Source organism: Rana temporaria, chromosome 2 (genome assembly GCF_905171775.1).
Source record: "Rana temporaria chromosome 2, aRanTem1.1, whole genome shotgun sequence".
In the NCBI taxonomy this organism is placed as follows: Eukaryota; Metazoa; Chordata; class Amphibia; order Anura; family Ranidae; genus Rana; species Rana temporaria.
The window spans coordinates 231,307,387-231,333,740 of record NC_053490.1 but is presented as its reverse complement, the minus strand read 5'-3'; the positions used below and the strand labels follow the sequence as shown (position 1 = coordinate 231,333,740).

Below are 26,354 nucleotides of genomic sequence, written 5' to 3'. Positions count from 1 at the left end.
ATACGGTCCGCACGTCTGAAAGGGGCCTTAGGAGAACATTGGCATTGCTGGACAGGTATTCTGAGCTTGTAACTGCTAGAATTGTATATTGGGACTAGCAAAAATAGAAGCAGAGGCCCACTTGTGTTGCTCTGTGATTTACTTAGTTTAAAGGTTAACAGAGCCTTTATAAAATGTTTGCCTTGCTGCTAAATCGTACGCACCTTCCCTTGCCATGTATTTTGCAATCTTGTCCAAGGGTTTTCTTTACACAAATACATTACTGCTCTTCCATTGTCTGCACCAAGCCAGCCGACCACGCCATAGTTGATTGGTGAAGTTTTTCAAGGTTTATGCAGTCAGTCTTGCACTTGCCAATGCTTATTGCATATTGGGCTCCAAGATGCTTTTGTCAACTTTTACACAGAACCTTGTGTGCAAGTGCCTTGCAGCTAACCAGTCCACAGTGTATTGCTGTGTACAGCTTCACCAACAGAAAAGCAGACATGGATCCACTAAAAGGAGTCTAAGTGGTTATTACTTCTTCGTGGCAGCACTAGGGTCATTGGTTTAAATCCCAACCATGGCACCACCCGTACAAAGTTTGCATGTTCTCCCTGTGTGGATTTCCTCTGGTTTCCTGCCATACTCCAAAGACATGCTGGTAGGTCAATTAGCTCTTGTCTAAATTGGCCCTGGTATGTATATGTATCAATGGGAGTTAGGGACCTTTAAATTGTAAGCTCCTTGAGGGCAGCGAGTGATGTGAATGTATAATAATTATGTAAAGCAAATTGACGGTGCTACAAAAAGTACCTATAATATATAACTGGCAGGCAAGTCATTTCCACAGATGGTGGTTTTTACTTAGCAGAGATAGAGATCAATACTGCTGTATATTATCACCAATTGTCTGCTCCATCATATTGAATTGCAAAATTTAGATATTTTATGGGCAGTTTAGTTATCCTTTAGTGTTTTTTTTTTTTTTTTAATCTATTTTCTGAATATGGATTTAGTCTTCCTCCTGTTCAACATACACCTTTTAATTTTGTACATTGATACTATTTCTATAAAAACACATTTTCTTTTTCTTATAGTTCCCATTGGTACCTTGCAGTGATCTGTTTCCCCTGGCTGGAAAAAGCTGTGTATGAGGACAAGAAAGAACAGGATGTGGTTCCTTATTCAAAAACAAAAGACCGTTCCAGCAGTGGTTCCGTTATTGTATTCAATGACCGCTTGTCAAAGACAGAGGAAGCTGTAGAAGACAGCAACAGTGGATCTGAAGGTGCGCATGTTTTCCTCTCCATTAGGTCCCTTTCACTTTAGCTAACCAATTGTGTCCACCTGTCCTTTTTTCAGGCAGACCTGATCGGATCACCCTTTGTTCTCTATGGAGCAGCGGATGTCAGTGGACTTGTGTGGCATCCCATCCGGTTCACGAAATATAGACAGGTGGGGATCTGTTCCCCATCCATCTGGCGGATCGTATGACAGTCAGATGGAAACGGACAGGCAGTCAGTTTTCCATCAGACCGCTCCATAGAGAACAGAGGGCTATGTCAGTGTCCGCTGTGCGGAGAGGCTACTGACCTGTCATCCACGGGATCAGCAGAGAGACCCCAAACCGATTTTAGGAAGATAAAGTCTTGTTACATTTACAGTATTTAATATAAGTTAAAGGATGCACAAATTTGACATTTCTTTTAAATCTTTGTTTTTAACATTTTGTTTTAGGTTCTTGTAGTTCTGGACGCAGCTCTAATATAAATTATTCAGTAAGTGGGTTTGGTTTGTTCATTTGTATAAAATATGTATACATGCAGTCGTTGTAAATTATGTGTATACTAGATAAATGTGATAGTTATATAAATATTTCCTTTAATTCCTGTAAAACATTCAATGCGCATATAATCTAATTTATTGTGTGCAGCTATTGACTGCTGTGATGTGAACTAAACCTTGGCATAGATGGATAGAAATTCAGCAGGGACCAGACAAATGTTGATCTGTGTATGGCCCTCCCTGTTTGACAGAAGTCAATTGTTAATCCTGACGGGAGGATTCTTCCATCCACCTTGCTTGTGTGGATGGAGGAATCTGTTGGTTGAATGATTAAAAAAAACAAAAAACGAATTGTCTTAAATGTTTGCTAAGAGATGTAAATGCACCCCACAGTTGTAGAGCATGGCCTATTTAGAAACACTTTACAATGATATACATTTTCTTTCAACAGTTAGTATGTGATCAGATTTCCTTAGTTTCCAGTTGCCATTTGTCCTAGCACATCACCACTGTTAGGCCCCTTTCACACAAGGTGGATCCGCTCAGCAGGGGATCGCTCCATTGATCCCTGCTGAGCAGGCGGATGAGAGGTCTGTCTCTGCTCACTGTGCAGGCACGGACCTGTCGGAACCCGCTGTTCACTATGGGAAGATCAAATCTGATCTGCTGGACGGATGGCAAACTTGGCTCCAGCCATCTGTTTTCAGTGGATCTTGTTGGATTGGATGGCATGCGGGTGTCAGCAGACACATGTGTCCACTGACATCCACCTGCCCATACAAGTCAATCGGTGGCCCGCTCAGATCCTCCTGAAAAAACGAACAGGTGGGATGATCGTGTGAAAGGGAACTTAGAGGGATGCACAGTACATTTTGCGATTTCAGGAGGCTATGGACAGACTATTTTTCTATGTACATTTTATAGTCATTTTTTAACTTTCTGATATGTATGCATTTTCACTGCATAGAGCTAGTTAAATCTTTATTGCCAGTGATATTTTAAATCACATTTCATACTGTGCTGTAGCTTGTAATTAAATAAATATACTAAATAACAGTTTTGACTATTGATCCAGTGAGTATCAGATTGCCCAATTAGCCATTTTCCATGTTATTGCAAAAATCAACCTTGTTTAATAACCTTCCCCCCCCCTTTCTTCAGCCCATCCAGCATTACAAGTAACTTAGCTGGCCCAATCAAAAGTGACAGTTTTCATCCTGGAGTTCCACTTTAAAGCGGAGGTTCACCCTAAAAAACAACTTTCTACCATGCCATCCAGCATACTAGCGTGAGCTACAGTATGCCTTTATTTTTATTTTTTGCACCCTACTCAGTTTAATCCATTAGTTTCGTTTCAGACTCCCCGCGGGGAGTAGGCGTTCCTATGAAGAGAGGAACATGATTGACGGCCGGCTATGGCGCGTCACGCTTCCCGAAAATAGCCGGAGTAGGACTCGGCTCTTCGCGGCGCTATATGTGCGCAGGCGCCAGACTAGGAGCTGACTGCGCAGGCGCCGTGAAGAGCCAAGTCCTATTTCGTCTATTTTTGGGAAGCGCGACGCGCCATAGCCGGCCGCCAATCATGTTCCCCTCTTCATAGGAACGCCTAATGGATTAAACTGTGAGTACGGCGCAAAAAAATAAAGGCATACTGTAGCTCACGCTAGTATGCTGGATGGCATGGTAGACAAAAAATATTTTTTTTTTAGGGTGAACCCCCGCTTTAAGGCTGGATTTGCACCTTTTGCGTTTCTGTAACACAGGGGGTTACTTCTGCACCAAGCCTATTTCTGACACTTGTTTTACAAGTTAAAATATTTTTTTTGCTAGAAAATTCCAAACTGGGATTAGCGCCACAGAACCTGCTGAATAATTATTTCAGCTACTCCATCCTAGTGCATGGCTAGTAGGAAATGAACAGAAATAGCGCAAATCTATATAAAATCCACAATTGCATGAACCATTCTTAAAAACAATGATGGACTCCCAATTTTTTCTTTTTCTTTCTTTCTTTTTTACACACACACACACACACACCTTATCAATTTACTACATACATACTGATAAAGTGCAAGTGCTAACAAACAAATAATATATCTCTATCTATTCCCTGAACCCTTCAATATATCTCTATCTATATAGACAAAGTGCAAGTGTGATTATACTAGGTGTGTCAATCTACGTATGTGTCACCACAGTATACAATATGAAGATTTCTTTACAATCTAATACAGTAAACCTTGGTTTGTGAGCATAATTCATTCCAGAAACATGCTTGTAATCCAAAGCACTTGTATATCAAAGAATTTATTTTACAGTGTAGAGAAGAGAGGCACCTCTAAGTGTAGCAATAAGTTGCTAAATGTAACCATATTGCTACAATTAGAGGCTTCTCTCTTCTTTTTTATACTCGATTGTGACATGACGCTACTCTTGTATCAAGACATCGCTTGTATATCAAGGCAAAAATTATTAAAACATTTTGCTTGTCTTTTCAAAACGCTCTCAAACCAAGGTTTGCTGTAACTGCAACCAACTGCTAATCAGTGCTAACAAAAAAAGTGCATAAGTGAACATATTTTCAAAACTAAAAACCCAGGAAAAATTCCCAAATTACAAAAAATCCAAGGAAAAAACCCTGAAAAATGTAACTATCAAAATGCGTGTGTGCCACCAAACAAAATCCACATTTCAAATATTCAACAGAAAAGAACTTGGTGTCAGTGTCCGAACACCGCTCTACCAATTTTGTTGTGCAAAGTCCTCACGGAGTGGCACCCCAACACACATACAGTAGATTCCAGTGTGATTGTGCTACAATGCACCACGACACATCATGCAATGTGACTAAGGCTTTGACAATAAGTACCCATGACAATATAATCCCCGGTATATACATTATAAAGAGAAAATATTAGTCAAAATAAAAATATTCAATGTGCCAAGCTTCTAATGAACAACATTTGGGATCTAATTTCCTAATAAATTATAATCTCACTGATTGGATACTTTAACACAATAAACACTAGATAAAAGCAAAGTAATGCCAAAAATAAATGTCAGGGCTAATACAATAATTTCTTGCTACTAGTATCAACCCAATCTGTTGAGTCAATTAAATTCAAATCTACTAATAAAAAAAATATAAATAAAGTGCCGTTCAATTAGATTGTGCAATATAATAAATATACAATAGTGCAATACAGTCAGACTGTGTGAAGGCTGAAGATCTGATTCGCCAAGTAAATCTATACAGGAGACATAAGTCGTCAGCAGCGGAAGGTGGAAAGGATATCTGTTATACAGTGGAACCTCGGATTACGAGCATAATCCATTCCAGGAGAATGCTCGCAAATGAAAGAGCGTTTCCCCGTTGACGTCCATGGAAACAATAATAATTTGTTCCACATAGACTTCAATGACATGCAATACCGCATGCAGCAAGAGGTGGGGGGCGCCGGGGAGCCTCGGAAACGTCTGAAAAGGCCCGAGGACACCTCGGCTGACCTAAAAACCTCAGAAACCGATTCCCAAGTCTTTCCGAGCACTTTCGAATGGCTCCGGCGCGCCCCCCCACCTCAGGCCAAACACCGTACTGCACACCACTTTGGCCTGAATCCTGCTAGTTTTGAGAGACACTCACAAACCGAGTTAGGATTTTTTTCAAATACAGTGCTCGTATTGCGAAACGCTCTTTAACAGCGTTACTTGCAATCCGAGGTTCCACTGTTTTAGCCCTCACAGACTAAAAAGCGTTTGATAGAGCTTCAGCGTGAGGTCATATGCTCAGGTGAGCACACATCTAAAACGGGGCTTGCACAAGGGTGTGTGTTAACATATGTATGAAGGAAAAAAAGAAGGCACCTTTTGGATGTTTCAGATTACAGCACTTAATTGAAGCTCTCTGTTTGGACTGCACACTTTACATATTGGAGATTTTACTATATGGACTAATTTGTTGTATATCACCATTTTATATTCATTATATTGCACAGCACCATATAATTTTTTTTTACTTACTATTTTTATTAGTAGATTTTAATTAATTGACTCAAGATTGTGTTGATACTAGTAGCAAGGAATTATTGTATTAGCACTGACAGTTTGGCATTACTTTACGTATCTAGTGTTTTGTGTTGAAACAAAAAAATGTGTGTATGTGTGTATATATATATATATATATATATATATATATATATATATATATATATATTTTTTTTTTTTTTTTTGTGTCGTTTACTATTCTTAGGGAATTAGACCCCAAAATGTTGTTAATTAGAAGCACAGCACATTAAATATTTTTTTTTTTTTACACAAAAGTATGGGAATGTGTCAAGTGCTGCCCGCTTATAAACTACATAAATACCAGTGGTTTGCAAGAGTTCAAATAATATATTGAGAAAATATTACTCCCCACTTTACTGGAGGCTTAGGCCTCGTACACACGGACGGACTGTCTGATGAAAACGGTCCGCCGGACCGTTTTCATCGGACATGTCCGCTGCCGGATTTTGGTCTGATGCTTGTACACACCATCAAACCAAAATCCCCGCGGACAGGATACGCGGTGACGTGGCCGCGGCGACGTGCGCGGCCCTGGAAGGTAAATACTTCCATGCATGCGTCGAATCACTTCGACGCATGCGAGGGATGGCGGTCGATCAGACATGTCCGGTGAGTCTGTACAGACGACCGGACATGTCCGGCGGACAGGTTTCTTAACGTGCTAAGAAATTTTTGTCCGCTGGAAAACGGTCGGATAGGCCGTACACACGACCGAACTTGTCTGCTGAAACTGGTCCGCGGACAAATATCAGCGGACAGATCCGGTCGTGTGTACGGGGCCTTAGATGTTCAGTGTCCCCTACATGCAGTCCACCAGTTAAGAATAAACGTTTAAACCAGGTATGTCGCTTAATATCCTGAGATGCATGCCATTTCCATTGGGAATCTTTGTCTCAATTGAACCCACTGGTTGGTCCAACTAGTTCACAAGCTTCATTGGGCATGACTTCTGCATGTCAGGCAGAAAAGGGGCCAAGTGAGATGAACAAGTGATGGATTATTTGAGCCTTATTGTAATAGACTAGAATAAAACCTAATATGTAGTCTAAATAAAGTTGATTACAATTGGTTATAAAATAGAAATTAGGGTTGTCCAGATACCAGTATCGGTATCGGGACCGATACCGAGTATTTGCGGGAGTACTCGTACTCGTGCAAATACCCCCGATACCTAAATAGAATACTTCCCCCCCGCCGCTGCCGCCGCCGCATCGCACCGCACCGCCGCATGGGTTAAACGCCGTGCGGGAACATCACAGCTATTCAAATGAATGCTGTGATCTTCTCCATGCGGCGGCGGCAAAGGTATGGGGGACATGGCTGCACTCGGGACATGGCTGGACTCGGGACATGGCTGGACTCGGGACATGGCTGGACTCGGGACATGGCTGCATATGTGAGGGACATGGCTAGAGGGACATGGCTGCATATGTGAGGGACGTGGCTAGAGGGACATGGCTGCATATGTGAGGGACATGGCTGCATATGTGAGGGACATGGCTGCATATGTGAGGGACATGGCTGCATATGTGAGGGACATGGCTGGGGGGGACATGGCTGCATATGTGGGGGACATGGCTGCATTTGGGGACACATTTAAAAAAAGTATCGGTATTCGGTATCGGCGACTACTTGAAAAAAAGTATCGGTACTTGTACTCAGTCCTAAAAAAGTGGTATCGGGACAACCCTAATAGAAATATCTTGTAACTTTCTGAAATGCAGTTACTTTACTAACTGATGCTATGACCAGGGTTTAACGCCTAAATAAATGGTCAGAGCATTCTTTTAGTGTGACTTTACCTTTTTTTGTTTGTTTTTGTAGAAACCAAAAGAAAGTCACATTGGCAAAGTGTGTAAAAGGTAAAAATCGATTTTTGCTTTTTCATTGTACATAGCTCATGACTTCTTTTCATTGGCTTAACCAATTGTTTTATGATAATTTAAATTGGCATCACCTATGCTAACTTGATCTTATATGTATTAGATATTAAATCTTATCTCTGATCGTCACACCTGTATAAGGCCACCTTTTAAATTTTGAATAGTTCATTAGTATATTCGTAACAGTTTTAAGTGTTTTCAGGATGTGTCTCATGAAAGAATGTTGTATACACTAATCTTGTGCTTGTATAGCATATGTTTAGATGTTTTTTTTTTCCCCCCACGACATGCAGGCCATGCATTCTGATCTTTGATTCTTTGACAACGGGATCAGTGAGGACTACTGTACAAGTCTTGAGAGAGTAAGTGGCTTTTCTTACTACCATCTAACGATTATGAGCCAATATGAGATTTGTGTGACACAGAGTTAGAGATTTTTTTACTTCAATTTGTGTTGAAACACAAGGTACTCTTCCACTGAAGTTGCAGAGATCTGAACACCCTAAAGATATAAAAAGCAGATGGAGCAATTTAACCATTTGTTTTTGGCTGAAACTTTGTTATTTTTATTTTAGGAAATAACATTTCTTTATCGTACATCACGGGACACAGAGCTGCATAGCCATTACATGTGGGTTATAGAGTCTACCTTCAGGTGATGGACACTGGTGTAATCAATTAAACAGGAAGTTCCCTCCCTATATAACCCCTCCCCTACTGGGAGTACCTCAGTTTTTTCATCAGTGTCTAAGGTGTTGGTCACGAGTTAACATGTGCTCTTAGGAGCTCCACTGGAGGGATCCATGCTGGATGTAAAAAGCCTCCATAAATCCGGATCCGTCCAAGGTGCTTCATAGCCAAAGTGGACGGTACCCGGGCCTCGGTACGAAGAACGAGGTTTAGCCTATAATGCCTCTCTGCGGAGGGCTGGATCCTGGGTTCCAGAACTTTGTGCCTTCTAAGGACCAAATGTTTTTTCTGCTGCCAGGGTGCTATATAGGTCCAGGGGTGTGGTGTTCCTGCCATGGACCCCGGTCCCTGAAGGTCTAGGACTATACCCACGGTGAAGGGGGAAGATTGGGCCTCTTGCTTGGCAATACCCTGCAGCGTGGAAAGGTAAGAGAAGGACCTACGGGACTTGGTTCGACAGTAGGTCTTCTGTAGGGGACTATGGGTCTCGCCTATATTATGTTTTTATGCATGGGCAATGTAAACCACGATGTCTTCTGAGACGGGATGGCTCAGGGCACCCATATACCTCCCCTAGCCGGCATGTAGCCTGGGCCACTATGTCTGTTCAGACAGGATGGCTGTAGTACCCATATATCTCCCCTTGAAGGGGCTGGTACATAAAAAAAAAAAAATGCCCTTAATCCTATGCAAAGCATTGTCTTCCATGAGTAGCTGCAAGTCTTATCTGTTTTTCCACTACTATGGGCAGTAAAAGACATGCCTGATGTTTTCGCTTACCATGCTTTCCAAAGACGGAAGCTTAAGTGTTAGCTGGTCTATTGTGCGTCCCACTTCCTCAGCTTCAGGCTCTACCATGTCGCACGTGCTCACCGGCTCAGTGCAGTCGCAGAGAGGGCTCTTCAAAAAGGCCCAGACGTCAGAGCTCTGTAAAGCTAGGGGGACACAAACGCAAGCACCTTGTGTGAGTTGGATACAGATTCATCTAAGACGCCTACTCCGCATCTAGCTGTGCAGATTAGCAGGCATTGTTGCTGCCAGACTAAGTTCAGCTGTTGATGCACCTGGGTTAAGCTCCTCTGCTTTTAGCTTAGGACTTTGGTCTCCCCATTGAATAAGGTCAGGGGTAGGAATATAAAAAGGAATCGCCACCTGAACCTGGTGGCCCCTTATTCTCCCCTGTAGAGACAGCTCACAGATTGAGCCATCAGACCTGTCAGGCAATCAATGCAGCCTCCCCCAACATTGCAGCCACTCTGCATGTGTTTTGTTTTTTGCATCACATTTGTTGTTCTACAAGAGGTTAACTGCTATGTTCGCAGCATCCTCACAAGAAGCAAAAAAAAAAAAAAAAGCAGGGTGTGTCCCTTTTCCTGCTTTAATCCTTAAACAAAGGGATTAGAAGAGCTGGGGATGAAGGTTCACTGTCAGAGGACAGGAGACAGGAGCTGCAGCCTAACGAGGAGAAGCTATCAAAAGCCCTACAGGTTCTGATTGCACCTGCAGTCTTTTCAGAGATTCATGATGCATATAACTTCTTTTTGCCTACTTGGCCAAAGCCTCTATCTTCTCCTTAGAGTGTAAAGAGAGGTTTTCCTATAGGTGGCTAGTAAGACCTCCATATGGTCCTCAGCCTGGTGTCGGCTTCAGGCTAACCAAATGCACATCTGAGGGATGCACAGTTGCTGGTACACATTGCTAACGTCTCTTAATTGAGGAAACGCACATCTACAGAGGATAACTTCCTCTTTACCAGTCCGCATGTTGCATAAGATACATGAGTTTGGAATGCATGTGGGATAAAAACAAGTAACAGAGCATGTTTTATTGTGGATCGCATAAGGATACATGTTTCTGTCTGTATGGTGTTGCATGTTTGTTAGAGTTGCATAGAAATGCTTGAGTGCATAAAGATGCTAGTTACCTGATCACTCAAGTCCTGGATTACCCAAGGATATTTGGTCACACAGAGAGACTTGTTTCCACAGAAAGGCCTAAAATCGCATAAAGACGTTTGTATGTATAAAAATGCTGGATCACACAAGGTTACCTGATCACCCAAATCCTTGATTACCCAAGTATGTTTGGTCACACAGAAGTGGTTTGTTTCCACAGAAATGCCTAAAATCGCATAAAGTTGCTTGGATGCAAAAAAGATGCTGCATCACACATGGTTACCTGATCATCCGCGTCCTGGATTACCCAAGGATATTTGGTCACACAGAGAGGCTTGTTTCCACAGAAGTGCCTAAAATCGCATAAAGATGCTTGTATGCATAAAAATGCTGGAATCACACATGATTACTTGATCACCCAAGTCCTTGATTCCCCAAGGATATTTGGTCACACAAAGAGGCTTGTTTCCACAGAAATGCCTAGAATCGCATAAAGAGGCTTGAAGGCATAAAAATGCTGAATCACACATGATTACCCGATCACCCAAGTCCTTGATTACTCGAGGATATTTTGGTCGCACAGAGAGGCTTGTTTCTACAAGAATGCCTAAAGATCGCTTAAAGATGCTTGAATGCAAAAAGAAGCTGGATCACACATGGTTGTCGGATCAACAGCGTCCTGGATTACCCAAGGATACTTGATCACATAGAGAGGCTTGTTTCACAGAAATGCCTAAAGTCGCATTAAGACACTTGAGTGCATAAGGATGCTGGATCGCACAGGGGTGCTTGGTCACACAAGAGTCTTTAGTCACACAAGGGTTCTTGTCCGCACAGTAATGCTTAAAATGCATAAGATGTTGATCGCATGGAAGATGCTGAATCGCATAAGGATGCATGATTACTTTAAAGTTGCACATGGCGGCCTAATTAAGCAATACAGGATTCCTTGTGTTTGCATAGAAATACGTGTCTGCATGGGTTCATGTTGCACATTGTTGCATAACACGTTTATAGCGCATGCTTGCTTGCAAGATGCTTGTTCCAGAGCACACATGCTATATGCATGTTTTGCTTAAAACATATTTATATGAATTCATGCTTCCAGGAACACACGCTGCCATGTACACACACTTCCATTGAGGCATATGGCTTTAACACTTGCCACATACACACATGGGGAGCCAGTTGCATATGTGTTTATTTACTTGGGTCTGCAGAGGTTGTCTGCGTTTCGCAGGGGAACAGCACTATCTCCAGTTGGTGGTCTTGCCCTTTTGGGTTAGCCTCCGTGCCTGGGTTGTCAGGGTGCTAGGGCCCGCCTCTAGCAGGTCTGTAGGCCCAGGGTATAGCAGTAATGGCATACCGAAGCAAACTCCTGCTGATGGGTCAGTCAGTAGCATGGCTGGACCTAAGGGTGTCCAGCATGGTCAAGTATCTGGAACTCTAAAGATACATTCTTTCATTTGACAAGAAGCTGGGTATGTTTGGCACAGTCCAAAAAGGAGAGTTTTTTTGCCTCCGACAAGACCATCGCTATAAGAAAACTGGTCTATGTGGTCACGGCAAGGAACAGTTCCTTACTTTTGGCCTTTTGATTAAGGCACTAGGGAAGATGCTGGCTTCATTCAAGACAGTTCCCTATACTAACTTTTATTCAGGGCTGTTATAAACAGTATTTTGTCGGCCTAGAAAGAGTGGATCTTGACCTAGCATTATCCAAAGAACCCGGTCCCAGAGATATGCTGGAATTCCTCTTGGTGATTCTTAACTAAAAGGGTTTGCCAGGTCAGGAAGAGACCATGGCCCAGGGGAAGTAGTCAAGCTCCAAGGGAGCCTTATCTGTCAGCTAGAGCTACCGATGGAGCATCTGGCTTAGGGGCCTGAACGTTCAGGTGGCAGGTTGGTTCTGTCAGAGTACAATCAGACTATGCCATACTAGTGATTTACTTAATTTACCAAGGAGGAGCTTGTGCCTTGCCTATTGATATTCGTCATTTAATGAAATGCAGAATTGGCAGGCGATTCGCTGGAGCCGTCAACAAGTGTCTCCGGGAGAATGACCTCTACACCCCGACTGTTTTCCTGACCAAATGTCACAGAAATAGTACCCTGTACATAAGATGTATTGGCGTCCAGGCTCAACAAGAGATTGAACAGCTTGGGGTCAAGGATAAAGGATCCACCCGCATGCGGGGCAGATGTGTTTGTAATCTGGGGGGGGACCAGTTGTCACTGGTTGTGTCTCTCCCCCCAGTGCTGCGACTTTTGTGGCTTCTATGCAACATTAGAGGAGAACGGAAGCTGGCCTGATTAATCCGGCATAACCCTGACGACCTCTCGGTGCAGGAACAGTAAGGGTGGTAGTAGAGGACTCACAGTCCCTTACATCTTGTCCAGGCCTACTTTGCAGGGGGTATTACATCCTACCTTGCAACAGGTGAATTAATGGTCTGGCTATTATAGCCCACATTCTCGAGGATCGGGGCTTTCAGAATCAGCGGCAATTCCCTTGATTCATACAAGAGAGCTGGCCTCCAGGACCAGATATCCTACGGTCTGGAAGGCCCATGTTCCTGGTGTGAAACCAGATGGTGGCATCCGTGGAAGTTTGTCAAAGGTAAAATTCCTGCCTTCCTACATTTGGAAAGGAGACAGAGCTAGCCTTAAGTTACATCAAGGATCCGATCTCGGCCTTGCTTCCAAAGGTCGCTTGCTTCACACTCTTTGGTCCGGGCTGTTATACAAGGGGTAACGTGCATAAGTCCACCAGTTGGGTCGCCCTTGTGCTCGGAGGATTGGCTCTAGTTTTGTCGGCTTACAGGGTCAGCTCCTTGGGCCGATGCACCATATTTCTCTTCATCCTTTAACAAGGAATTGGTGTTCTTGGTTGTGGTAGCCTCCAAGAGAGTTTCAGTATTGGCAACTTTCTTGGTATAGAGCCATACTCAATTATTCTTACAAGTAGAGTGATTTTCATCCTCACCCAACCTTATTTACTAGAAGGATCTAGTATTCATTTGAATCTAGATATTCTTACCTTCCCTTTTTTCAAAACCTTGTTTCACGGAAGGAAAGGTTATTGCTTTTCTCTCAATTGAGATGAGAGCAGTTAAATACCTGAAGGTTTCAGATATAGAAAGCTGACGTTTTTATTGGGCTGCCAGAAGACCCTAGATGGGCAGGCAGTGTTCAGGTCAGCTATTAAAATGGTTACACTCTCTCTCGTTGGAGTAAGAAGGGTCTAGGCCTATCTGAAGCGGCTGCTCGGATACGGAAAACTGATGTTGTTGCGCTACCAGGAGGCCCCAGGAAAGGGCAGGCAGCGTCTAAAATCAACTGTTTTTAAGGTTGATTCATCAGGTTATTATTCAGGCTTGTGGTTAGAGTAGGATTCCCCCTGTTTTTTTTTTGTGGGGGTGCTCCCTACCAGGATGGTAAGCGCTTTATGCGCAATGCATTTCCAAGCCTTTATGACGCAGATTTTCAAGGCCGCAACTTGGTCATCTGTGCTTACGTTCACTAACTCCTATCAGGTGAACATAAGACGGCAAGAGGATGCAGCTTTTTGGCGCAGTATGCTTCAGGCAGCATTATAGGTCCTCACGTCTGATGGCGGTCTGCGTTGTTGGTGTCTCCCTCCCCTCAGTAAGCATTGCTTTGGGACATCCCACATGTAATGGCTATGCAGCTCTGTGTCCCGTGATGTACGATAAAGAAAATAGGATTTTTATAACAGCTTACCTGTAAAATCCTTTTCTTGGAGTACATCACGGGACACAGAGCTCCCACCCCTCTTGTTTGGGGATATTGGGACACTTATTGCTTTGCTACAAAAACTGAGGTACTCCCAGTAGGGGAGGGGTTATATAGGGAGGGAACTTCCTGTTTAATTGATTACACCAGTGTCCATCACCTGAAGGTAGACTCTATAACCTACATGTAATGGCTATGCAGCTCTGTGTCCAGTGATGTACTCCAAGAAAAGGATTTTACAGGTAAGCTGTTATAAAAATCCTATTTTTCTGCTCACAATCTGCAAGGGCACAAAAAAACAAATGAGAAAAATTAATAATAATAATCTTCTCTACGTGCCCTGTTCACAACACTGGTATCACATGCACATTTTTTTTTCTGCTCAGGAATCTGCAACAGTGGTGTGAACAGGGCACGTAACTGACACGAATGAATGTTAACGTACATTAAAACTGATGTGTAAACCTATGTCTCTGCAAATGAAATCTGCACGGTTTTCCCATCAGTTTACATGTATGGTGTGAACAAGCTAATAAAAATATAGCCTATACAAAATTTCTACACAAGCCATAATTGTCATTGAATGTTACTTAAAAAAAAACACACACACACACACACACACACACACACACCCCCTTTCCAATCTGCAGTGCTGTAATTTTCTGAAAAATTCAATGTTTTCTGAAAAAAGGTGATGCAGATCAGGAGATGCATGTGGGTACCATTAATCCTAATTAATGGTACCCACATGCATCTCCTAATCTGCACCACTTTTTTTTTTCTGTGGGTGCAGGAATTGAAAAGGAAAGGTGTTTTCTCTTATCGTCCATGGACGGACACAGCTCCTTAAATCTTGACAAGTGGGTTATGTTCCCTGTTTACAGGAGAGGACTAGGCAGAAACATGTTAAATAGTTAAATACATGTTACATTAACAGAGTTGAACAGCCCCGCCCAGGGGGCGGTCCCTCCAGACATAACCCTCCTCACTGCAGCTTGCAGCCTCAGTTTCGTTCTGCCTAGCAAAGGAGAAGGACGTATGGCTCCCTTTGGGCCCAGCGCCCTGAGGAGAAATTTTATTTTATTCTATCTTATTTTATTTTATTTTCACTTTTTCTTGAAGAATCTTCTTTCAACTGTTGGCTGAGAGACAGGCTGGATATTATAGATCCTTGTAGTCTACTCAGTCCGACCAGCAAGCGTGGGCACACCTATGCAAAGAGGCTTGGTCTGCCACGCCATACCCCATGACTCCTGGGGGGGCCAGTGAGCTTTGCTCCGAGGTCCACATATGACTGAGCTGTGGTGTTGTCTCACTCACAGTGGACCGGGCCGACAGCTACCTCCATTGCGGTTGTAGTTCTGTCAGGAATGCGTCAGCGAGTCCTCGCTTGGACGGGTAAGTACAGTCCCTCCTGCTTCGGTGGGTTGGTACGGCTGGGCATTCCTGGGGTTCGGGGGTCCCTTCCCCTTACTTCCCTGCTCCTTTCCCTTGCTGCATTGCTAACATTGCCGCTGTCAGGGGGGAGGGGGCCTTCCTGAGGGGACTGTGTTATCTGGCCTGTGCTTTTTCTTTTTTGTATTGGGCTTTCCTGTGAGGTAAAAAGCCCTGTGATGAGCACAGATGTTTATGATTATACTTCAGCAGACGCTGACTGATTGGTGACACCTGTAACGGTTTTGCTTTTTATGCTGTATCTGTGTCTTATGCTTAAATAAAACAGCCCTAGGAGGCTTTTCCTGTTTAAACACAGGTCCCTGCAGAGTTACCTCACGGTTCTTTTCCTCTCACAGGCAGCGCTGGGCAGTCTCCTCCTGAGGGAGTCCCCTGGTTACCCCTGGTCAGCGCAGCAAGTGGGTGAGAGGCCCTGAATAGGGCTCTAGGAGCTTTTGTCTATTTGTATGGACAGGTGTGCATATTATAATACACACTATGTAAATATTGGAGTCAGTATCTGGGTCCTTCCCCACATGCTGGTGGTGGCAGCAGGTGTTAGCACCTGGGATTCCCACAGAGTTTTTATTGTTAGTCCTGGACACAGTTTGTGCCAGGGTGGGGGTGGACTGCGGGCGGGCGGTAAAAGAGTGCCCCCTTCCCCGTTATCCCCTGGGGAATGCTCTGTTATGGAGCCATGGACTAGGTACCTAGTTAAAAAAAAAAAAAAAAAAAAAAAGGCAGAATAAGGCATTTATGGGTGCGCTTTTTACTGCTGCAAGGGACTCTCCTAAGCTGCATAGTGCAGCTGGGTTTCCGCCGAGGGCTCGGTCTTTTTTGGATCACACAAATCAGACCGCTGTGTAGGTTTTTCCTTCTGTGCCCTTCTTTGATAATTTCTGAGATGCGGAGTGAGAAAAGCCACTGAGGGCTTTTGTAGTCCCTCACCGCCGGGCGGGAGCTCCTACTTGTATGGATCTGACTGATAGAAGATCCGAAGTACTGACCCGTTCCATGTTTACCATGCTGGGGTCTGGCTTGCGGCCTATTGTGGCCACTACACTGGGGTCTCAGTGGTCGCTGGCGCTATTTTTTGGGAGGTGTTTCAATTACATTGAAAACTCCCATTGGCGCCCATTTTATCGTAGCCACGCTATGGCGCAGCTTACATTGTGCTGGCCATTTTCCTGTGGCCGCGTTCTGAACGCTCGGCGGCCATCTTGGAGTAGTCCTGACCCCTAGTGCTGTATACAACTCACAGAGTGAGCATTTTGCACCAGACAGTGGAGGAGCACCGACTCCCTCCTGAGGTTATTAGCCTAGCGGACCAGCTGGTCCAGGGCCTCATATAGGTCTGTGATGCTTCATTGAATGCTGCGCCCTTGTTATCCAGGGCGTCTGTTTCAGAATGGTTTTATGCACACGGTGGTGTAGTGCTTAACTCCATTACTTGGCAGCAAAAGAGTCATTGGTTCGAATCTGCACACTGACGCCAATCTGCACACTGACGCCAATCTGCCTGGAGCTTGCATTGTCGCTCCCTGTGTCTGCGTGGGTTTCCTCCGGGTACTCCGGTTTCCTCCAAAGACATGTGTGCATACACCTACATAATATACATACACACTATGTGTGTGTATTATTTAGGGGCAACCCTCCCAGGCCGTCAAAGGCCCAGCTGGGGGACTAATCTGTCCCTGGGTGCATAAGCCGATCACGCCGGCACCCAAATCCTGACAATGTATGTAGCCTTCCCTCCCTGTCTCTAGGTGGGAGGGGCGGCTTGCAGGTTCACAATTCAGTGAAACCTCCCTGCTCTCCGACTAGTGGGTCTGCGAGGTGGTCTCTTCGGAGTACTAGATAGGGTTTCCTCCTATCCACAGAACAAAGTTCTGTCCTTGTGTCTTCCCCTCCCGGCCCCTCGGTCTGCCTTGGGCAGTGTGGGATTTGCTAAGCTGCAAGGTAATTTTACCTTTCCTGCAGGACGAGAGTTTTGGGGGTTTTCTATGGGCCTCAGGCCCTAAATACCTTTGTGAACGTCGGGTAGTTCCGCATGGAATCCATTTGTTCGGTGGTATCCGGGGGATGTCATGACGTCCTCGGACATCAGGGACGCATACATGCATGTCCCGTTTTGCACATGTCACAGTATTTTTTTCTGTGCTTCGTGATGAGAGAAGGGTCTCTGTCAGCCTGTGGCCCTCCCTTTTGATCTGGCGTCAGCACCATGGGTTTTCAGCTAGGAGCTCGCACTTATTTGAATTTTGTTGGGACAGCGAGGCTTTGCCTCATTGGCTACTTTGACGACTTTCTTCTGAGAGCAGCTTCTGTCTCCGACCTAGTGGATGGGTTATTCCCATTCAGACCCTCCGAAGATTCGGGTGGATGTTAAATGTTTAGGCCAGAAAGTGTAGCTCAGTGGCAGCAAGCCTGCCCTCCATGTGTGCGACCCAGGGTTCAAATTATGGGCATGCTAGGTTCCAACTCAGCGTTGGAGTATCTAGTGTTGATCCAGACTCCTCAGTGGCAAAGGTCCTTCTTCCCCTGGAGAAATTGCAGACTCTTCAGTCTGCAGAGAAGGTATTGGCATCACGCAATCGGTCTTCTCTCCGGGCGCCTGCTGGTTTGGGGTCTGTGGGTAGCCTCCTTCAAGGTGGTACTGTATGCCCAGTTCCACACCCTGGTTTTCCAGTGGAACTACTGTCCAGGTGGTAAAAATCTCTTGTCTCTGAAATCATTAGATTCCTGTGCGCCACCTAGTCAGAGTCTCTCTGAGTTGGTGACAGAGATTCCCGACTCTTCGGTCCGGGAAGTTGTTTCTTCCTTCCAGTGGTCGGTGTTTACGACGGATGCCAGCTCACGGGTTGTGAACCTGGAGGTTCACAAAACTGGGGGGTCCAGTCGGCCCTGAGTCGCTGGACTTGCGTGGACCTATGACCACACCTCCTTGAATGTGTCTGGTCTCGGTAGCTACCCAGGGTCGGGCCTGGCTAGTGCCTGGTGGGAGACCGCCTGGGAATACCAGGTGCTGTCTACTGTTCATTGTCCTACTATTTTAGGCGATCAGGCTATGCTTCTCCTTGTGGTCGACCGATCTGGTTTCAGCCGGACAACGCCACGGCCGTGGCTTCAGTCTACCATCAGGTATGCCGGCAGGCGGACTACTGGAGTCGCCAGATGCTGGACCAGGGCGACTGGTCTTTGTGCTTGGGGTGTTTCGGCTCCCTTACAGGAGGTGAGCCTCACATGGCATGGATCTCCTGGCAGCTTGTCTCCGCCGCAAGGGTGTCAGTTAGTGGCCAGGTCTAGTGATCTTGTACAGACGCGTCAGTCGCGCTGGTGGCCCTGTGTTGTCTGTATCGGTGATTTTTTTGCCATTCCTCCATGGTAGTTGCTTCCTCGGCCGCTCCACAGAGTGGATGCTGAGGAGATCCCGATGATTCTAAAAGCTCCAGATTAATCTCGGCGTCCTTGGTACGCTGATATCGGGCGCCTGGTACAGGAGGTTCCTGTCTCAAGGTCCCATACTTCCTCCTGTTGTACAGTCACTGACTTGCTTAACATGGTTATTGGAAGCCAGACTTTAGGTGACCAGGGTCTGTCTGACTCTGTCATCTCAACAGGGCACCGTAGTCTTCTTCCGGAGGATCTACCGTCGCACCTCTCTTGGTGCGAAGGGATGGAGTGACATCCACGGGTGTACTCTCGGTGTCCAGGGTCCTGCTGTTTTTTAAAGCTTGGATTGGATCTAAAAATTGCTTAAAGCACCGTTTGGGGGCAGATTTCAGCCTTGGCTGTGTTCTTTTAGTGGCCTTTTTGCGGCCCGTTCCCTGGTGGGTCCCCTTTTTTTGTGTGCAAGGGGTTTGTCATATACTTTCCCCTCTTGGCCCATCTCTTCCCCCATGCGTTTTGACTCTGGTGCTCTCGGTTCTTCAGGAACCTTCCTTTTGGAAACATCAGAGAGATTTTCTCTTGACACTATCTCAGAAGGTGGCCCCTTTAGTGGCCTTTACCTCTGTTAGAGGGGTTTCTGAGTTGGCGGTTTTCTCTTTAATTCGCCATGCTTGATCCCCCATAAGGATTAGGTGATGGTGCGCCCGCGACCTTCCCTTCTTCCGAAGGAGGTTTTGGCCTTTCATACTTTAGGCGTGGTCCGTGCTTTGCGGGTATACCAGTCTACTACGGCTCCATTTCGGAGCTTCTGACTCTCTTTTGTGTCGGTGTCTGGTCCACAAAAGGGCCTGGCGGTCTCGTCGACCACCATTTCTCGGTGGATCGGGCAGGCCGTCATACAGGCCTATGCTCCTAAGGGCGGGCCCCCCTTTCCGGTCACGGCACTTTCGACCAGGGCAATTGGTGCTTCCTGGGGTTTTTTTTTTTTTTTTTTTTTTTTTTTCCGACATCATGCGTCGGTCTCACAGGTGTGCGAGGCGGCGATTTGCTCGTCCGTTCACGCTTTTTCCAGAATTTACATGGTTGCTGTGAGTGCATCTTATGTTTTTTTCAGCCGCTAGTTTTTGCCGGCGGCTGTTTAAAGTTGCACCTCCTCCGTTGAGGAGTTCTGCTTGTTTTGGGGTGAAGTTAAAATTGTTTTTACTGATAAATTTCCCACCCCTCGTTTTTTGACACTGCTTGGGGACGTCCCACTTGTCAAGATTTAAGGAGCTGTGTCCGTCCATGGACGATAAGAGAAAATAGGATTTTTTGTACTCACCGTAAAATCCTTTTCTCTGAAGTCCATGGACGGACACAGCTCCCACCCCTCCTTTTTAGGTTTGTACTGCTTGTTACGAACTGAGGCTGCAAGCTGCAGTGAGGAGGGTTATGTCTGGAGGGACCGCCCCCTGGGCGGGGCTGTTCAACTCTGTTAATGTAACATGTATTTAACTATTTAACATGTTTCTGCCTAGTCCTCTCCTGTAAACAGGGAACATAACCCACTTGTCAAGATTTAAGGAGCTGTGTCCGTCCATGGACTTCAGAGAAAAGGATTTTACGGTGAGTACAAAAAATCCTATTTTTTTTTTTTTTTAAACATTCAATTACAATGGCATCGCCACACACTGGAAACCACAGGGCAATTTCCCACACTGCACTATGTGGTTTCACTGTGGCCACATTTTTTGAAAAGGTTCAGGAACCTTTCCCCTGAATTTCGAGTGGGTACATCAGCCCCAGCTAATGAATGGGCCACTGTGCCCGAGCAAAAGTGGTTGTAGGGGAACTGCATGGATGTGAACCAGGGCTCTGATACAAGTCTGATTTTAGGCATCCTCTGCAACAAAGGTTAATCATGTCTAAAGGGATTCAGACCCTGCATTTCCATACTAGAACACTGCAAGTGCATTAGCTTAATAATGGAAGAGTAACTCCCATTCAGATTTACTCTGCAGAAAATAAACTGCTTTTCTTCAGAAGCAAAATAGACAGGACTAGACAAAGTTTGATAAAATCCCTGCTATGTACAGTGATCACCCAGACAGGATTGTTGTTGTTTTTTCCCCTCCCTCAAGAGTGGAGGATTTCTTTAATCGCTTGATGACTGCCTCACACAGATTTACGTCAGCAGAATGGCATGGGCAGGCAAAGCAACGTGTATATGTATATATATATACACACACACATACATATATACACACACACACACACACACACGTTGCTTTGAACCTGCCCCCTAGCGAGCGCCCGCCGCCGCGACCGTGCTAGCGGACTCTGTCTGCCGGTGTCCTGCAATCGGGTTACAGAAAAACGGCAGAACGGGAAATGGGGGGTGCCTTTGTAAACAAGACATCTCCCTGCTCTGCCTGGTGACACAGCATTGAATCACTCCCTAGGACACACTTAACCCATTCCCCGCCCCTACTGGTTAGCCCCCTTTACTGTATAAATGTGACTGGCAGTGATCAGTGCATTTTATAGCGCTGATCGCTGTATAAATGGTCCCAAAATAGTGTCAAAAGTGTCTGATTTGTCTGCCATAACGTCGCAGTCACGATAAAAAAAGCCTTAAAACTACCCCCTATTTTGTAGACGCTATAACTTGTGGAAACCAATCAATATACGCTTATTGCCATTTTTTTTTTCTAATTAACAAAAATATGTAGACTACGTATCGGTCTAAACTGAGAAAAAAAAGAATTTGCTTTAAAAAAAAAATTGGGGCTATTATATCAAAAAAGTACAAAATATTGCTTTTTTCAAATTGTCGCTCTATTTTTGTTTATAGCGCAAAAATAAAAACCGCAGAGGTGATCAAATGCCACCAAAAGAAAGCTCCATTTGTGGGGAAAAACACATCAATTTTGTTTGGGAGCCACGTCGGTTAAAGCGATGCAGTGCCAAAATCACCAAAAGTGCCCGGTCATTTGGCAGCCAAATGGTCTGGGGCTGAAGTGGTTAATCAATAATAAGTAAATACTAGGCTATGCTTGTATGACACTATTACTGTCCTGTATATACACACCTGTTTGTTGCCTTCATCATTTTTTTTTTTTTCCTTTTTGATAGCTATTTGAAGGTGGAGTGTCGAGTAAAAAAAAAATTGCAACGGGAATTCAGCAGGTCCTCTATGAGAGAACTTATTCCTAAAGTACCAAAGCAGAACAACAGCACAGACTGTGGCTTGTACCTCTTGCAATATGTAGAAAGCTTCTCTCAGGTGGGTTTGAAAGTAGGAAAAGATTGAGCTTTGAGGATATACAAAGCTGTTGGCACTTCACTAGACATAAAGTAGTGCATAAAACATGTTATACAATATAGTGCAGCGCTAAAAATAACACATATTACACACCAAAAGTGATACCAAAGTGTGGCTCAAAAGGTATGAACCCTAAGGAAAATGAGTAATATACAGTATCTCACAAGAGTGAGTACACCCCTCACATTTTTTGTAAATATTTTATTCTATATCTTTATATGTGACAACACTGAAAGATAGGTTATCGGCGCATACATAGTGAAGAAATGGCCCTCCGAGCCATTTCTTCCCCAGTGTGTGCAGTTAGTGGCGGCTCCCACAAGCATGCGTGGTAGTGATGTCACGTGGCTCTTGTCAGAGAGTCGGAGTCCGCAGCCCTGGATGGAAGTGGGACGAATCTGGATGCTTCCACCAGCGGGGACATTGTGGACTTTGTTTGCAGGCAAGTGCCACATAATGGGCTAGTATGCGATGCATACTGGCCTATAATGCTTTTACTTTGCAAGGGAATTAAAACCCATCTGGGTTTACTTCTCTTTAAGGCAATGCACAGGAGAATTTGAGTATTCGTAGGCCCTGGGTTATAGGCTAGTACCTCCAGGTGATAGGACACTGGAAAATTGAGGACCTGCCCTTTGGATGCCTCCCCTATAACTCTGCCCTACTCCATGATTTTTTTTTTTTGAGGTGATGAGCTTTTTCTCCCTTACAGAGAAATCACTCTGAAATTAAAGGATAAGTTCACCTTCAAAAAATAAGTAACTGCAATTTTTTTGGGAAAGTGAAGAGCGTTGCACCTGCAACCAGCAGGTCTTGTGTGCAAGGTCAGGCACCTGCAGACACTGTCTACAGCTTTCAGCTCATACCTGTATATGGGCCGTTTTTAAAATGTCAGTGAACTACGAGAGAGCTTATCAGCATACTCATGGTTGGTTAACCTCTTCTGGACCAGCAGGTTGGCTCCCCTGGGCAAATGACAAGCGCCCCGCGATCGCTGTAAACACACAGATCCCGGTTATCTAACAGAAGAACGATCATGCGTTCATGTCAAGTATGAACACCGATCTCTCCTCCCCAAGTCATTCCCCCCCCCCCAGAACACACACTCTGAGGGGACATTTAACCCCTTGATCACCCCGTAGTGTTAACCCCTTCCCTTCCAGTGACATTTATACAGCGGACAGTGCTATAAAAATGCACTAATCGCTGTATAAATGTCAATGGTCCCAAGAATGTGTCAAATGTTGTATTCCCGAAAAAAAATATTGCAGATCGCCGCCATTGCTAGCAAAATAAAAATGCCATAAATTCCCTATTTTGTAGACGCTATAACTTTTGCGTAAACCAATCAATATACGCTCATTTAATTTTTTTTTACCAAATAGAAGACTATTTAGCGGCCTAAACCGAGGAACACATTTTTGTTTAAAATTTGGAGATATAGCAAAAACTTTTTTTTTTTAAATTGTCGCTCTTATTTTGTTTAAGTAAAAACCGAAGAGATGATCAAATACCACCAAAGAAAGCTCTGTTTGTGGGGGAAAAAAATTAAAATAGTTTGGGCACAATGTCGCACGACCGCGCAATTGTCAGTTACAGCGACGCAGTGCCATATCGCAATAAATGGCTTGGTCAGGAAGGGGGTAAACCCTTCCGGGGCTGAAGTGGTTAACTAGTTTTCTGCCTTCTATTACAGCAATGAAGACAGTGCATCCAAATTGGTGCAAACTCATTAACATCTTGGGAGCCCTACCTTTACCCCACACCATGGTGATTGCTTGTAATGTTTCTTTAGGCATTGTATCCTGCACAGGCATTCGACTTGGCATTTAGTGCAACAGGTCTAGTGAGCCAAGAATACTCATTATCCCTTCTTCATTATGCATGCAAGAGGAGAGACTGGATGGAAGAGTTAAAAAGATTTAGAAATATTTTGATACATAGGCAAGATCACATGAATTTAGCAGAGTTTTTATTTAATGCTATTTATTTTATGCTCCTTATTAGATTTCTAATGGTCATGGTTGTAAATATGCTGCATTTCTAACTGTCATCTTCATCAAAATTGTCTTGTAGAAACCAATTGAGAACTTTGAGACTCCGTTGCATTTGGAGAACTGGTTTCCCTCCTACGCAGTGAGAAATAAGCGAGAAAAGATCAGAGACTTAATTCTTCGGCTACATGTAGAACAAACAAAGAAGAGTTAATAAAGATTCCGTACAGCCTTGTTCTATAACTATTTACATGAATGACTGTTTCTTCTAAAAGAAGACTATAGGAAGTCTCATTCAGATGGGTGTTGATGCTGTATCCTGGGAATGGGTCATTTGATTGTGTGTCTAACTGCTGGCAGATGTTGAGCACAGGCTGCCCATTCAATTTTACCAAGACACAGTGGCTGCATGGATTTGTCCTAATGTGACAGGAGTGCAGATGTGGGAGAGTGTCCTTGAATGTACACGTCTGCATTCAGGGCCATTCTCCTGCACCTGTAGCATTAGGACAGGCGGCTGTGCCCATACGGCTGCTGCATCCTAACAGACTTGAATGGGCTGCCTGCATGCAGCACCTGCTGGCTAGAGATGCATAAACAAAGGGGCTGTTCAGTGTGCAGAAATTGGCACCCGTGTGAGCAAGGTTAACTATGTTCTGAAACATGTTGCCATTATTTATATTCTAGATATTTAAATTAAAATGTAATGTAAATATTGATATTTTGTTTGTAAGTAAGCTGAATACATTTTTTTTTTACATGTTCTAATACTACGTCAATAGTAAATTTATAAAGGGTTTCCCAACGGATACTTGGAGTGTTTTTTCCATACCAGTATAGGACAATAAAATGAGCTCAAAAGCACATAGGCCGCTTTCACACTGCGGCGTGGGCGGTAAAGTGACGCCATTTTTAGCGGCGATTTGCTGTAGTTTCTTCGGAGGTATTCGACTGCTAGCTGCCGAAAAAGGGTTAAATACACCTGCAGAGCGCCGCTGCAGCGGGAGTTCGGCCACGCTGCCCATTCATTTCTATGGGCAGGAGCGGTGTATACACCGCTCCAAAGATGCTGCTTGCAGGAGTTGTGTTTAACGTCCTGCCAGCACATTGCCTCAGTGTGAAAGCACTCTGGCTTTTACACTGAGACTGCAGGGCAGCCATTTTTTTCAGGCGCTGAGCTGAAAAAAAAAAGCCCTAGTGTAAAAGGGTTCAGTGAGATTATATATAATTCTCACACACACACACACACACTAAAGGCCAATATGTGTAATCACATTGCATAAATCATAAAATGAACCAGCGGGTATGGTGCAGCGCTCCCATTAAAATCATTCCTTACATTAAGGTAAAAATGTTTTAGATTTTTCTGTCCTCCCTCTTCCCTCCTGTAAAAGAGAGACGAGATCAGTGCTGTGCACCGCTGCATCTCTTCTCCCCTCTTCAGACAGGAACAGCAGCAGGAGCTTTATAGACACACAGCCAGGAGCAAGCAGACAGTGTTCCCATAGCAAAATGGCTTTCTATGGGGACACACGAAGAAGAGAAGCCAAGTTCTCTGGCAGGGGACTTAAGAGCAGGTGAGTAATAACGGTTTGTTATTTTAGTGAAGTAAAAAAAAAAAAGTGTAACGCATTAGCAATGTTTACCAAACTTATGACCTAACCGAACATAATTAATACTGTCATGCGTTTTGAAACAGAACAAGTGAATCAGTAAAATCTTTCAATATCTAAATTGAGAAAGTCCCATTCATCAAAAAAAAAAAAAAAAAAAAAGTAGTTTTTTTTATATGAAAATACCGATGGTGCTCTTAAGCACCACTATGCCTGCTACAATTGTCATATCACAAAATAGTGAAGTGCCAGGATAAAATTAAAATGTGCAATGCAAATATATCAAACGGTTATGTGGGATCTCCTGATAACATTATGTTTGATGAAACTAGATACTTGCAGATGACAACTGCACCCAACTTGTCAGCAGTCCTCCTTACTGAGAGGCCTTAACCACTTCATTACTGGGCACTTAAACCCCCTTCGTGCCCAGACCAGCTTTCAGCGCTGACGCATTTTGAATGACAATTGCGGTCATACAACACGGTACCCAAATTATATTTTTATCATTTTTTTCCCACAAATAGAGCTTTCTTTTGGTGGTATTTGATCACCTCTGCGAT

General features: G+C 44.3%; 1 protein-coding gene across 6 annotated transcripts in view; it reads left to right on the top strand.

The window, feature by feature from the left end:
• The window catches only part of SENP7 (SUMO specific peptidase 7), a 133,512-nt gene extending 108,523 nt beyond the window's left edge, over positions 1-24,989 (top strand). For all 6 annotated transcript variants that reach the window (XM_040336605.1, XM_040336604.1, XM_040336603.1 and 3 more), the window contains 6 exons: positions 1,080-1,270; positions 1,720-1,760; positions 7,657-7,694; positions 8,009-8,077; positions 21,995-22,145; positions 24,261-24,989. In XM_040336605.1, the coding sequence (XP_040192539.1) occupies positions 1,080-1,270; positions 1,720-1,760; positions 7,657-7,694; positions 8,009-8,077; positions 21,995-22,145; positions 24,261-24,392 (622 nt within the window). In that variant the 3' untranslated portion in view covers positions 24,393-24,989. The remainder of the gene's footprint in view (positions 1-1,079; positions 1,271-1,719; positions 1,761-7,656; positions 7,695-8,008; positions 8,078-21,994; positions 22,146-24,260) is intronic.
• The last annotated feature ends 1,365 nt before the right edge of the window (positions 24,990-26,354 follow it).